The 12,956-nt window shown below is 57.9% G+C and overlaps 1 protein-coding gene across 1 annotated transcript; it reads left to right on the forward strand.

The window, feature by feature from the left end:
• The first annotated feature begins 4,301 nt into the window (after positions 1 to 4,301).
• Positions 4,302 to 8,425, forward strand: NPW (neuropeptide W). The gene is made up of 3 exons (XM_070461091.1): positions 4,302 to 4,618; positions 7,374 to 8,024; positions 8,242 to 8,425. The coding sequence occupies exons 1-3, from the start codon at positions 4,302 to 4,304 to the stop codon at positions 8,324 to 8,326; spliced, it is 1,053 nt and encodes a 350-aa protein (XP_070317192.1). The 3' UTR covers positions 8,327 to 8,425.
• The last annotated feature ends 4,531 nt before the right edge of the window (positions 8,426 to 12,956 follow it).

Consider the following 12,956-nt stretch of genomic DNA (forward strand, 5'->3'; position numbering starts at 1 on the left):
TCACCGCCCCGCCCAGCAACGGGCCCGCCCGGCGGAAGTGCGTGCTCGACTTCCGCCTCAGCGAGGTGCGGGCTAGAGCGGCGACTGCGCCCCTGGCGCTCTAGGCGGAGGCGACCGATTTGGACGCCTGCCGCCGTCCCTGCGCCAGGCTGAGGACATCCGGCTTCTCTCCGCCTAGGCATCTGTCCTGGGCCCGCCGACTCCTCTCGGAGCAACGTATGACCCAAATATTGATGGGTCATACTTAATACTAAAATGCTATTCATGGTTCCTCTGAAATTTAACTGAAAGCCCTGTATTTTTATTTGCTAAATATCGCGTGTGTCATCGGGCACAGGCGCGCGCGCACACAAACACAAGCCCTATTGGAAAAGACAACACGTGGTGATATCAGCCTCCGAGCCAGGGGTGGACACCCCCAGTCCCAACCTCTTCATGGGCACGTTGACCTCACCCAGCTGAGCGTGGGGGCTTGAGGCAGAAATAGCAGGGCGGGTTTCACATTGAGGGTAGTGAATCCAGGGGCTTTGAGTCTCTGCAGTCTGTTCGGGGGCCTCCTCCCTACGCTTGGGGTTAGACACACTCAGGACCTCTCTTCTGCTGTTAAGGGAGGTTGGTTCAAAGCTGAACCCTTCTAGAAAAGAGGCAGTGTGTTGTGGGAGGATGCGCTTTTACTGTAGAAGCAGAAATGGGCTGGAAACTCCAACTAGGTATTTGCTGGTGACCTTGGTCAACTTGCTGAGCCTTTAGCTTCCTCGTTTGCAAAACAAGGATCATCATGCCAATTAAACCTGGTGGTGGATTGGCCATGTGCAGGTGTCGTCTCACCCTCACAAAATCCCACTAAAAGGACAGCAAAGGAGTAAAAGACTTTTTCCATGAGCACAGAGAAGAGGAAGGGAGCAAGCAGTGAGTGAAAGATGTAAGCAAACTGTGAAATGACAGAGAGCGGGTGGAGGGTGACTGCTTTTCATTTTACAAAGCATCTTTAAGACCTGTGGGGGAACCCCACAGAGCAGTTCACTGAAGGTGGGATTGAAAAAAGAGTGCATGGAAGTTGGTTCATTCACTGGGCGCCTGGGCCTTCCCTGTATCCATCCAGTCCTCCTCCCACTCACTGTCGGCAGGAAACTGGAGGATTGTTCACTGAGGAAACGCACCACCTCAGAAAGATCTTCATACCCCGTTAGGGACTGAAAGGCTATCCTGGCGCCCAGCTGCCCTGCAATGAAGGTCACATCTCAGCAAGCCACACCCCTCCAAAAAGGAGCCAGCCTGTCAGGGTCTGACTGGCAGCCAGCAATCTGCAGACTCAGGAGGAAAGCCTGCGGTGTGAGATACAGGGACAAAAACAAGCAGACCAAGAGAGCAGAAGGAAACTTTAGTTGGGGTGATATATATATATATAAACCTTTAGGGTCCTTTGGACCCCAAGGAGATCAAACCAGTCAATTCTAAAGGAAATCAACCCTGAATACTCATTGGAAAGACTGATGCTGAAGCTGACGCTCCAGTATTTTGGCCACCTGAACTGTGGCCAATTTGAAAGTGTCAGTTCTTTGGCACTCAGCCTTTTATTTTTGTTTCCTATTGCTGCTGTAAAATATTACCACAAACACAGTGACTTAAAACATGCAGATTTATTATATTGCAGTTCTGGAATTCAGGAATTCAAAATGAGTCTCATTGGGATAAAACCAAGGTGCAGGCAGGCTGCATTCCTGTTTCCTTGACTTTTCCAGCTTCCAGTGGGCTGCCTGCTTTCCATGCTCCTGGCCCTTCCTCCTTCCACAAATTGCATCGTTCCAGCCTCTGTTTTCATTGTCACCTCTCCTTCTCTGACTGCCTCCCTCCTCCACACTTGGGATACCCTTGAGATTACATTGGGCTCACCTGGATAATTCAGGGTGCTTTGCTTATATTGGGTTGGTCAAAAATTTCATTCAAGTTTTTCCATAACATCTTATGGGGAAAACCCACAGGAACTTTTTTGCAAACCCAATATGAAGTTCAGTTGATTAGCATCCTCCATTTTATCTACAACTTGAATTCCGCCTTACCATGTAAATAGTCACAGTCTCCAGGCATTAGGGCACAGACATCTTTGGGGAAGAGCTTTTTTGCTGCCTACACAGTCACAGATGCTGCTCCCCATCCTTGGGGCTCAGGACAGCCTCACAAATGTCAACTATGCTGAGGTTGAGAAAATGCTGATCAATTCTGCTGGGTACTTCTGTCTAGGAGTAAAGGGAGCCCCCTGGTGGTGGTGGTTTAGTCGCTCAGTCGTGTCCGACTCTTGTGACCCCATGGACTGTAGCCCACCAGGCCTGTTTGCTCATGGGATTTCCCAGGCAAGAATACTAGGGTGGGTTGCCATTTCCTTCTCCAGGGGATCTTCCTGACCCAGGAACTGAACCCAGGTGTCCTGCATTGCAGGCAGATTCTTTACCAACTGATTCACTAGGGAAGCCCGGAAGAAGCGCCCTAAGGTACTGAAATCTTTTCTACCTTGATCTGGGCTCTGGGCACATAGGGGTAGGCATATGTAACAAGTGCAGTTAAGGTGTGCATACTTTACTCAAAGCATACCTCCTTAAAAAGACCACCCTTTGGTCCAGAGTTAAGAATCCGCCTGCCAATTGGGGGGGGGGGGGGTGCGGGACACAGCTTCGACTTTTGGCCTGGGAAGATTCCACATGCCCCGGGGCAACTAAGCCCAGATGCCACGACTGTGAAGCCCACACACCTAGAGCCTGTGCTCCACAATGAGAAGGCACCGCAACAAAGAGTAGTCCCCAACTGCCGCAAGTGGAGAAAGCCATGAAGACCCAGCACAGCCAGAACAGAAAAGACCACCCAGGGACTGCCCTGGTGGTTCAGTGGTTAGGACTCCATGCTTCCACTGCATGGGATGCGGGTTCAGTTCCTGGTCGGGGAACTAAGCTCCCATATGACATGTGGCATGGCCAAAAAAAGACCACTCGTTTTTAGAATAGCAGTTGTTCATGATTGCAAAATATGGAAGCAAATACTAGGAGAAATAGCTGAAAGAGTTGGAAGTCATTGCCCCTGGAGGCCAAGATGCTGATGTAATAGGGTGGAACAGAGGCCACTTACTGTGTCCCTCATACTAGCATTTGACTTAAAATGTATGGTGGCGCTAGTGGTAAAGAACCCACCTGCTAAAAAAAAAAAGAACCCACCTGCTAATGCAGGTAGATGTAAGGGACCCAAGTTCAATCCCTGAGTGTGGAAGATCCCTTGGAGAAGGAAATGGCAACCCACTCGAGTATTCTTGCCTGGAGAAACCCATGGACAGAGAGGCCTGGCAGGCGGCAGTCCATAAGGTTGCACAGAGTCAGACACAACTGAAGTGACTTAGCATGCGTGCCCATATATAATCTTAGTAAAACATGCCTTTTCCTCTCCAAGGGATCTTCCCGACCCAGGGATGGAACCCATGTCTCCCACATTACAGGCAGGTGCTTTACCCTCTGAGCCACCAAGGAAGCCTTAATAAAACATAAGCACTTTAAATGACAAAATGGAGAGGTTTTCTAATTTGCTGTATCATTAGGATGGGGTTCCTGTTGGGGCAGAAGGCAGGTGCTGTGCCTGGAAGGGGGAGTATGAAGCAGACATGGGCCCAGCCCCCCGGAGGGCTTGGTCCAGTGTCAGGGGAGGTGATATGCAATAGCATCCATGATCATCCAGCTTCTAGAAGGGCCTGTGTGTGGATGAAAGATGCAGTGAGCCCCAGAAAGACCAGGCAGCTCTCATGGATCATTAGGGCCACTACCTCCTCTGGCGACATACTTTTGGCCCCAGACTTCTGGGTGGGGGAGGGCTGGCAGAGATCTTCGTCCCTGGGCCCCTGGGCTCAGTGCTGGGCAGGGCACAGAGCCTCTTGTCCTGAGCACTCGAAACTGGGAGCCCCCAGAGGCCATCAAGCGATGCGGTGCTCTTCTCCCTCCTCCGCCCTGGGCTCCATCCCTGCCTGCCTTCCACACACCTCCACCTGACAGGCAGCCACCAACTCTGGCCCAGCATGCTCTCCACCTCTCACCTGCACTGGGACATTTTCCTTCCCTCTGGTTCACAGTCATAAGCCAGCCAGAAGGATCACTGGTATTTAAACTTCAGACACTGAACATTTCATTGTGCAGGGCATTTTTTTTTTTTTTTGCTCAATATGGCATTTTCAGATTTATCCACTCTGCTAACTGTAGCTGTCTTAAATTTTCTAACTGCGCAGAAACCTCCATTACCGCATCGACCACAATTGATCAGCTTTCACATAGATGACGTTCTGCCCGCAGACGCTTCCTGCCCGCCACCCGCAGTCCCCCGCCTCCTCTCAGCAGGGAGCGGGCGGCAGTGCCAGGGGACCCTTGCGTCGTGCCGCGCTGCCCACCCACCGCACACTCCAGGCAGCTCTCAAGGCCAAGGGGCCCCAGGAGAGAGAGGCAGTGGTGGGTGGAAGGGGCAGCTTTCCACTCGGCCCACTGGTCCCTGCGGTCCTCCAGGCCCCTCAAGGCGCACAGGCGGCTCCCTCTGTACCCCCGCCCTGCCTGGTCCCTGCTCCATCACCCCTCCTTCAAAGCATCTTCTCTGACAGGTTCGGGGACTAGGCAGCCGCTGGAACAGCAACAGTAACAGATGTTAGCCACGCCATTTACCTCCCCTGGTGACTCAGATGGTAAAGTGTCTGCCTGCAATGCAGGAGACCTGGGTTTGATCCCTGGATCAGCAAGATCCCCTGGAGTAGGAAATGGCAACCCACTCCAGTACTCTTGCCTGGAAGATTCCATGGATGGAGGAGCCTGGTAGGCCAGTCTGTGCGGTTGCAAAGAGTCGGACACAACTGAGTGACTTCACTGGTTATTGCATGCCAGGCACCGTGTCAAGACCCAGCCTAGATTTTTAAAAAAAATTTTGGCCATGCCACATGGCATTCAGAATCTTACTTCCCAGACCAGGGATCAAACCCATGCCCCCTGCAGTGAAAGTGCAGAGTCTCAGCCACTGGACGGCCAGGGAAGTTCCAGTGGCCTGGATGTTTAGTGCTCACAGCAAGCTGGTCAGGAAGCTACCATTACTGTTTACCAATGAGGAAACTGAGGCAGGAGTGCCTCCCCCCACACCCACATCCAGCCTGGGGCACTGAGCTCCAGGGCACGTTTCTCAGCTGCTCCACAGGGCCTTTGTGGGGAGAGCTAACGGCTTCCAGACCTCCCCCAGGGGATCACCAGACCCCTCTGCCCCTCTTGCCTCAAAAGCAGGGGCCTTCCTCGGCACCCCTGAGCCCCTCTGTGCCTCTCCCAATGTGCAGGTCTGAGAGGAAGGACAGACCCAGACTGTGCTCCCCTTCTGCCCCAGATTCACCCCTCCTTCTTGCTGAAGAGACAGGCAGAGGGGGAGGGAAGGCTTCCATTGAGCACTGTAGCTGGGGTCCCCAAACTGGAACTCTCAGGCTGGTGGTCTAGGTTGGACCCCACTCTGTCCCCAGTGCTTACCCAGGTGACTGGAGCAAGTTACTTTCCCCCAGGCCTTAGTTTCCTCTTTGGTAGATGGAATCAATAATTGTCCCACCTTGTGGCGTTGTTTGGGAATCTCCTAGGTGGTGTCAGTGGTAAAGAACCCTCCTGCCAATGCAGGAGATATAAGAGATGTGGGTTCAATCCCTGGGTCAGGAAGATCCCCTGGAGGAGGGCACAGCAAACCACTCCAGTGTTCTTGCCTGGAGAATGCCATGGACGAGGAGCCTGGCAGGCTATAGTTCATAGGGTGGCAAAGAGTTGCACATGACTGAAGCAACTTACCACACATGCACGTGGCATTGTTTGGAGATCAGAATATGATAATTCAGGATCTCTGGTGTCTGGAGCCTAGAAGGTACCCCGTGAGTGGTGTGGTTGCTGGGGGAGGGGTGGGGTGAGCTCTGATTATTTTGAGGGCTGAATCCTCCCTGGCTTAGGGCTCAGGCAAGAATGGGTCAGGCCCTGACATCTGGAAGGAGGCTATTAACCCCAGGCAGGCAGAGAGGGATACTCCAGGAGACTATTCAGATAGGGACTATTTAAGCAGAATCCTGAAAGATGAGTAGGAGTTTGGTCACAGATTGAAAAGGCCAGGATGTCCGTCCCAGGCACGGAAGCACAGAAATGGGGCAACTCATGGGTTGTTGGGTAAAGCAAAAGAATTGAGACTGGTCTGGCCAGAGAACGTGGTTTTAGGGGGATCACAGACAAAGAGGAGGGCTTCCCTGATAGCTCAGTTGGTAAAGAATTCACCTGCAATGCAGGACACCCAGGTTCGATTCCTGGATCGGGAAGATCCACTGGAGAAGGGATAGGCTACCTACTCCAGTATTGTTGGGCTTCCCTTGTGGCTCAGCTGGTAAAGAATTCGCCTGCAATATGGGAGACTTGGGTTGGATCCCTGGATTGGGAAGATCCCCTGGAGACGGAAAAGGCTTTCCAGTCCAGTATTCTGGCCTGGAGAATTCCATGGACTGTATAGTCCATGGGCTTGGAAAGAGTAGGACAGACTGAGTGACTCTCACTTTCAGTCAAAGAGGAGGCTGGAGGTCTGCAGAGCCTTATCCTGCCCAGGGCAGGGCTGGGGGGGAAGAGGGACTGACTCTCTATTCTGGGAGCCTAATCCTAACCACTGTCTCCTGGCTAAACTTGCAGCTGCAAGCATCCGCCACCTAGCAGCAGCTGGGAAGTATGTTGCTGGGGAGAAGCTAGGGGTTAGGGAGCAGAGAAGAGGGTGTGGGCACAGATTTGAACTGTGTTAGGTGAGGGCTTCCCAGGTGGCTCTGGTAGTAAAAAGCCTGCCTGCCAATGCAGGAGACATAAGGGACGCAGGTTCGATCCTTGGGTCAGGAAGGTCCCCTGGAAGAGGGCATGGCAACCCACTCCAGTATTCTTGCCTGGAGAATCCCCATGGATGGAGGGGCCTGGTGGGCTATGGTGCATGGCATCTCAAAGAGTTGGACACGACTGAGCACACACAGGTGAGGATAAGGAACAGCCATCAGGGGAGGAGGCAGGCAGAGGGGTCTTGGTGGTGCAGAGGGCCCCCACCGGTCAGCTCTCCTGCTTTGCCCCCTGGGGTGCTGCTGGCCTCCCAGTGTGATCTGCCTGTACCCCACCTTCCTGGCCTGCCTGTACCCCATCCCTGCGCCTGGCAGCTCCTCTCCTTGGGATAGAGGAAGAGGGGCTGAGACAAGGGAGGAGGGGAGCCCCCAGGCAGAGGAGGAGATGAATTCCAGAGAAAAGCCCACTCAGCCAGGGTGCTTCAGGAGCCCACGTCCTGCGGCGTGGCCTGGGCTCTTCTTCTCCCTTCATCCCGCCTCCTCCCTTTAGGGAGCCCGGCAGGTACTGCGGGGGCGAGCAGGGGCGGGGCCGCCGAGCAGTTATAGCCGGACCCGCGGGGCCCAACTCCCCGCCTGCAGCTCCCGCACTCCGGCTTCTCCACGCGGCGCGCGCAGACCCGACGGAGTCAGAGCCTGGTCCGCGCCTCCGGGCGGCGGTCGACGTGAGCACCCTGGCGCGGGGCACAGGGGTGCGGGGCCCGGGGCGGGGGGCCACCGCCAGCCGCCTGCTGCTCGCCCTACTGTGGCTGCTGCTGCTGCTGCCCCCGCCCGCCGGCGCCTGGTACAAGCACGTGGCGAGCCCCCGCTACCACACGGTGGGCCGCGCGGCCGGCCTGCTCATGGGGCTGCGCCGCTCGCCCTACATGTGGCGCCGCGCGGCCGGGCCCCTCGCCTGGGACACCTTGGATCTGGGCGCGCTGCCCCAGGGACCCTCTGCCAGAAACACCCTCTCTCTGGGGCCCGCCGCCCTCGATGCTCTGCTGCTTCCCTCCGGAGCTCAGAGACCGTGGGAGGCGCGACGCAGAAGCCCCGGGGCCGGGCTCCCAGTCAGTGAGCCTCGCAACCTGCGCGCCCCGGAGTCCGCGCGCCAACCTGAGCGGCGGCCGGGCGCCTACTCCTGGACCTCGGCGGAGCAGGCCAGGTACGCGGGAAGAGGGGGACAGGACGCCAGCAGACAAGGGGGGAGGAGATCTGAGCCGTGCTGTCTGCCTGCCCGCAAGGCACCCAACGACCTTTCTATCCCCGACTCCAGGGAAGGCTCTCCTGGAGCAGTCTCTACGCTTCCAGCCCGCGGAGTCGGGGGAGCGGTAGTGGAGAGCGCACGGCCCTCTCCCCACGGGCCTCTCTGTTCTTTCTAGAGCCTTCGGAGAGTCTCCGGCTCAGTCACGGTCTGCGCAGGGAACCGCCTTCGCCAGCCCCCGCCTAGCCCCGCAGCCGTCCTGATCGCCACCCCTGCTCGCGCCCCCGCGCCTGACCCAGACCGAGTGTCTTCGGCCAACAGGCCGGCCGTCTGTTCAATAAAACTCGCCTAGTTGCCGCGCCCCCGCGTGTGACCCTTTTCCTCCAAGTTGTGTACTTTGTCATCTGGCTGCGAGGCGCAAACTGCCGCGCCCACGCCCTGGCAAATGTCAGGAGCCCTCCCTCCCGCCGGCCTGCCGGGGGACGCGTTCCCACCCCCCGCCTCTCCCCGCCCAACCCCTGCTCCGCCCTCTCTGCCCCAACCCAGCCGAGACCTGCGTGTCCTTGCGGGGCAGAAGTGGGGCACAGAGGCAGAGACACTGTTGGGGGCTGGGTCCCCTTCTCCCTTTTCTGCCAGTGCTGCCCCTCCTTGTAGGGGGTAGGGTCATCAAATCAGGTCCCAGGGTCCCCAAGGAGGGGAGGGGTATCCCACGGCTGCCTCGCATCAACGTGTGCAGGAGGAGAGTAGCAGCCCCCAGCCCAGCCTCCCAGGAGCCCCACAGGGGGTCCCCTCACTGCGCCCTCTGGCCAGCCTGGGGAGAACGTCTTCCCCAAGGGAGCAGGATCTTAACACCTGGCAGCCCATCCCCCACCTCCCCCCCCCCCCACCCCCCCCCGTTCATTTCAAACCTGGATCCCCTTGGAACCCCTTCCTCCCCTTAGCCAAGGGCTGCCAGAGAGGAAGTGGGGACACCGTGGCCCCCTTGCCATGGCCATGCTCTCTTCCTAGGAAGGAAGGACCTCCGCCTGACACCCCCTTGTGTCATCAGAGGCCCCTCCGCTGCTGACCCCCTTCTGCATTTCCAGTTACTGTTCCCCAGTCCCCTGTGTAAATGTGCTCTGCCACCTTGCAAGGGCCTCCCTCCATCTGGGTCCTTTGCCAGTGGTCCCCTCACCCCACCCTTCTGCTCCCCCTTGTACCCTCTTCACTGTGGGCTTGGAGTCCCACAACTGTCCTGGACCTTGGAGTGCTTGGTCACCGTGCCCCGATGCTGTCCGGCTGCCCTCGGAATCCTCGCTTGGCTGTGTGGCAAGGCTGACCTTGGGGCACCCAGCAAGGACAGGAGGAAGGGTGGCCTCTGGTCTGTCTAGCTCTTGACTTTGGAAGGCCCACGTGGAGCCAGCCCCCATGCTACACCCGCCACCCCCCGGGGCCTTAGGAAGCACCCTCTGGAGGTATCTCCCCACTGGCCAAAGCCTCTCATCTGGGTGCATCTTTCTCCCACGTGGCCTGCTAGTGTGGGTGCTCTGTTTGATTCCACCCTTCCAATTCTTATGGCTCCCTGATTCCACTCAGTTTCTTTTCCCCTCTAGGATCTGCACTGGGGGAAGTCGCAGACCACTCAGGTCAACCTGCTCCCCCGCACCCTGCAAAGCTCTTGTCTCTGCTCCTCACTGAACATGGGTTCATGTTCAGTCCTCTGCTCCTCCTGACCTTGTTACCCCCAGGGCAGTTCACCTTAAGGGCTCCCCCCACTCACGCAACAGAATTCCTACTGAGGCCAGGCCCTGTTCCCATCTCATTCCTCTCTCCTCCCCCCACAGTCTGCCCGAGCTCTTGGAAGATTTCGGAGCAGCCCTGTGGCCCACTCTGCCTGAGAACCCCAGGGCCCCAGGCCAGGTTACATGCTCCTCCTGGGGGCTGCCCCAGCCCTGTGCATCCCCTCGCCAAGGTACACAAATCTGCTTCCCTGGGTCTCAGCGATGCCTCCCCGGTGCTCACCAGAGCCTGACACCAAGTGGCCTGTGAATGTTTGGGTCACAAGCGCTGGAGCACTCGGTGAGGGGATAGATTTCATGTGGTCTAGAGAAGACACCCCAGTGCAGAGGCTGGTGCCAGATCCAAGATGAGAAAGCAGAGCCCATCGGGAGCTCGGCAGAGGCCCGCCTTCTCTGCCTACCACTTCCAGGGTGGCCCTATGCTCCAGCAGTGCTCACAGCGCTAGGGCGCGGGCCTCACCCGAATCTCCCACCTGGCGAGGCTGGAGCCGTCAGAACCAGAAGGGTGGGGCCTTGGGCAGCTCCCCGGACGCTGCAATCCTACGCAGGACCGGCAGGAGGCGCTGCGCGGCTGCTCTCCTGGGCGGCAGGCGCGGACCGTGCCTCCGGCGATCGGCACGGCTGGGCGAGTGGTGGGCGGGGCTGGGGATGTAATGGGCGGGGCGGGGCGGGTGGTGGGCGGGACCAGAACCGGGTGGGCGGGGCAGGCCGCCGGGGCGTCCCCGACCGCGGGTTTTGTGCGCCTCTGCCCTCATTGGTCCTCCGACCTTTCGGTTCTCTCCTCCGCTCCGGACCTCCTGTTCTCATCTCTTCCCGTTGCGCTGGTCCCTCCTGCTCCCCTCTGGGGCTCTGAAGAGAGGCCTGGCGAAGGCTGAAGGAAGGGGTTGTGAGCGAGGCCTGGTCATCCCGCGAGGCCCTTAATGCCCATTAGGGAGGCCGCGCCGGCCCGAGAAGCTCAGGCCCATTAGCCGGGCGTCAGACTAATGGCGCCCCCCACCCCCCACAGGCCCCCAGCCCTCCCCTCTGGCAGTGACAAGGCCTCTGCCCACGGCCACGCCCCAGAGCCTGCCCAGGCGCAGGCTCTGCCCCATCTCCGCAGGGGGGTAGGTTCAGAGGTCAGAGGGAACCCCCTCCCTGAAACAAGAGCACAGGACAGTCCCAGCCCAGGGAGAGGAGGACTGGAAGGTCTGACGTACCTCCTGTTCCTCTTTCGCACCCCAGCGTGCCTAGATGGCACAAGTGGGTGAGTGCCCCAGAGTGAGAGGGTGGGCCTGACCCAGGCCTCCACTCACCTGCACCTGCCTGCCTGCCCACCCCTCCAGCTCACCACCCCAGCCCCAGCCCGGCCTCAGCGACACAGCTTCCAGCCCAAACACCTCAGGGCACGCTCCTGAGCCACCTCCCAGGCTTCTCCCTTCCCTTGGCGGCCTGGCCTCTCTCGTCTCACACTCCCGCAGAGAGAGGCTGAAGGAAGAGGCCTGGGAGAGTTTTCCAGAGAGCTGCTTGGAGCCATTTTCACCTTCCCTGTCCCTCTCACTCCTTCCTGCTCCCCCTTCTGAGTTGGTCCCTGCAGGTGGTGTGTGTGTGTGTATGTGTGTGTGTGCATGCGCGTGCTCAGTCATGTCCAGCTTTTGGTGAAACCAAGGAATGTAGCCCGTCAGGCTCTTCTGTCCATGGGATTTCCCAAGGAAGAATACTGGAGTGGGTTGCCATTTCCTTCCTCAGGGGATCTTCCCAACCCGGGGATCCAACATATTTTAGTATATGTGCTGCCGAAGCGAGCACCGGGGATCCAACGTAAGTCTCTTGCGTCTCCTGCATTGGCAGGCAGATCCTTTACCGGTAGCACCACCTGGGAAGCCCCTGCAGGTAGTAGCTGCTGCATTTATTCTGTTGCTTCTACCCACTCACTTTGCTGCCCGTTCTGATGTCGTCTTTGTTACTCTGTTAACCTTTCTTGGTACTTCCTTGGCTTTTCTTTAGCTTTAGGGCCGCCTTTGTGATTCTGGAAGGCAGTGTACCTGGCCCCTGGCTGTGAGCACATCCCCTGCTTATCCCATCCTCCAGGGGTGCTCTGACCCCATCCATCTTCACTCACAGGCTGAGTCCTGGGCTGCAGGTTGATCTGAGAGCGTCTGCTCTATAGAAGAGGACGAGGTCTCCAAGCATCCTGACCCAAGGGACCAGGGGGCCCTACCTTCCCTACCCCTTGGTCTGGGGGGTCTCCCATCTGGCCACCTCTCTTGCCTGTGGTATGGCCTCAGAGCATACCTGGCAGGTCCTGGGTTGCTGTAGGGTGACCCCTAAGGCCCACCTACACTGGGGGTGGGGTGGTATATCATGGACCCCCACTGTCCATACTCATCCTCACAGACTCTGGGCACTGTGGTACCAGGTTGGGTCCAAACAGGCAGCCTGTGGACAGACAGATGGACAGATGGAGGTGGCTAGTCAGGCAGGAGCCTACAGCAGCATGAGCAAGGAACTCAGAGGTGGGGGTGGGGGAGCAGCCTTGCTGCTGCAGCATAAGTGGCTTTTAGGGGCAGCAGCTTGGGTGTGGACACCCAAGGAGCTGTAGCCCAGGAGGCTGCCTAGCGGCGGGCTGTGCTTGGCCAGGGCGAGGAGCCCAGGCTGAGGGCACTGGCAAGCGAAGAAGGAGCAGCAAGGACTGAGCCTGAGTAAGCTTGCCTGTCCCATCATGGGGAACTGTCTGGGCTGGTTGTGCCTGACCCCTGGGGACCAGGTAGGTGCAGGGGGCTGAGCAGGGCTGGGAGGGGCAGGTTGAGGGTGAGCCTGCAGCTCAGCTGGTTTCCTGGATGGGTGACTGAGAAAGCTGAAGAGTGTGGGCTTGGAATCACACCCCCCTCCCCCCAAACCCTGCATGCGTCTCTTCCTTCTCCAGACCTGTTTCCTGTAAAATGGCCTGAGCCCTCGAGGGTTGTTCCGGGTAGCATGTACTCAGAGAGACACACGAAGAATAAGCAGTTGTCCATCAGTTGGGAGAAGGGGGCATTCATTCTGGGGGAGGTGGAGGGAGGGGAGGGGAGGAAGGGCTCGGGGGCAGGAGGGTCTAGCTGGCACCCAAGCCGTCAGCATATTTCATCCCAGGTCGAGA

Source organism: Odocoileus virginianus, chromosome 33 (assembly GCF_023699985.2).
Source record: "Odocoileus virginianus isolate 20LAN1187 ecotype Illinois chromosome 33, Ovbor_1.2, whole genome shotgun sequence".
Lineage (NCBI taxonomy): Eukaryota > Metazoa > Chordata > Mammalia > Artiodactyla > Cervidae > Odocoileus > Odocoileus virginianus.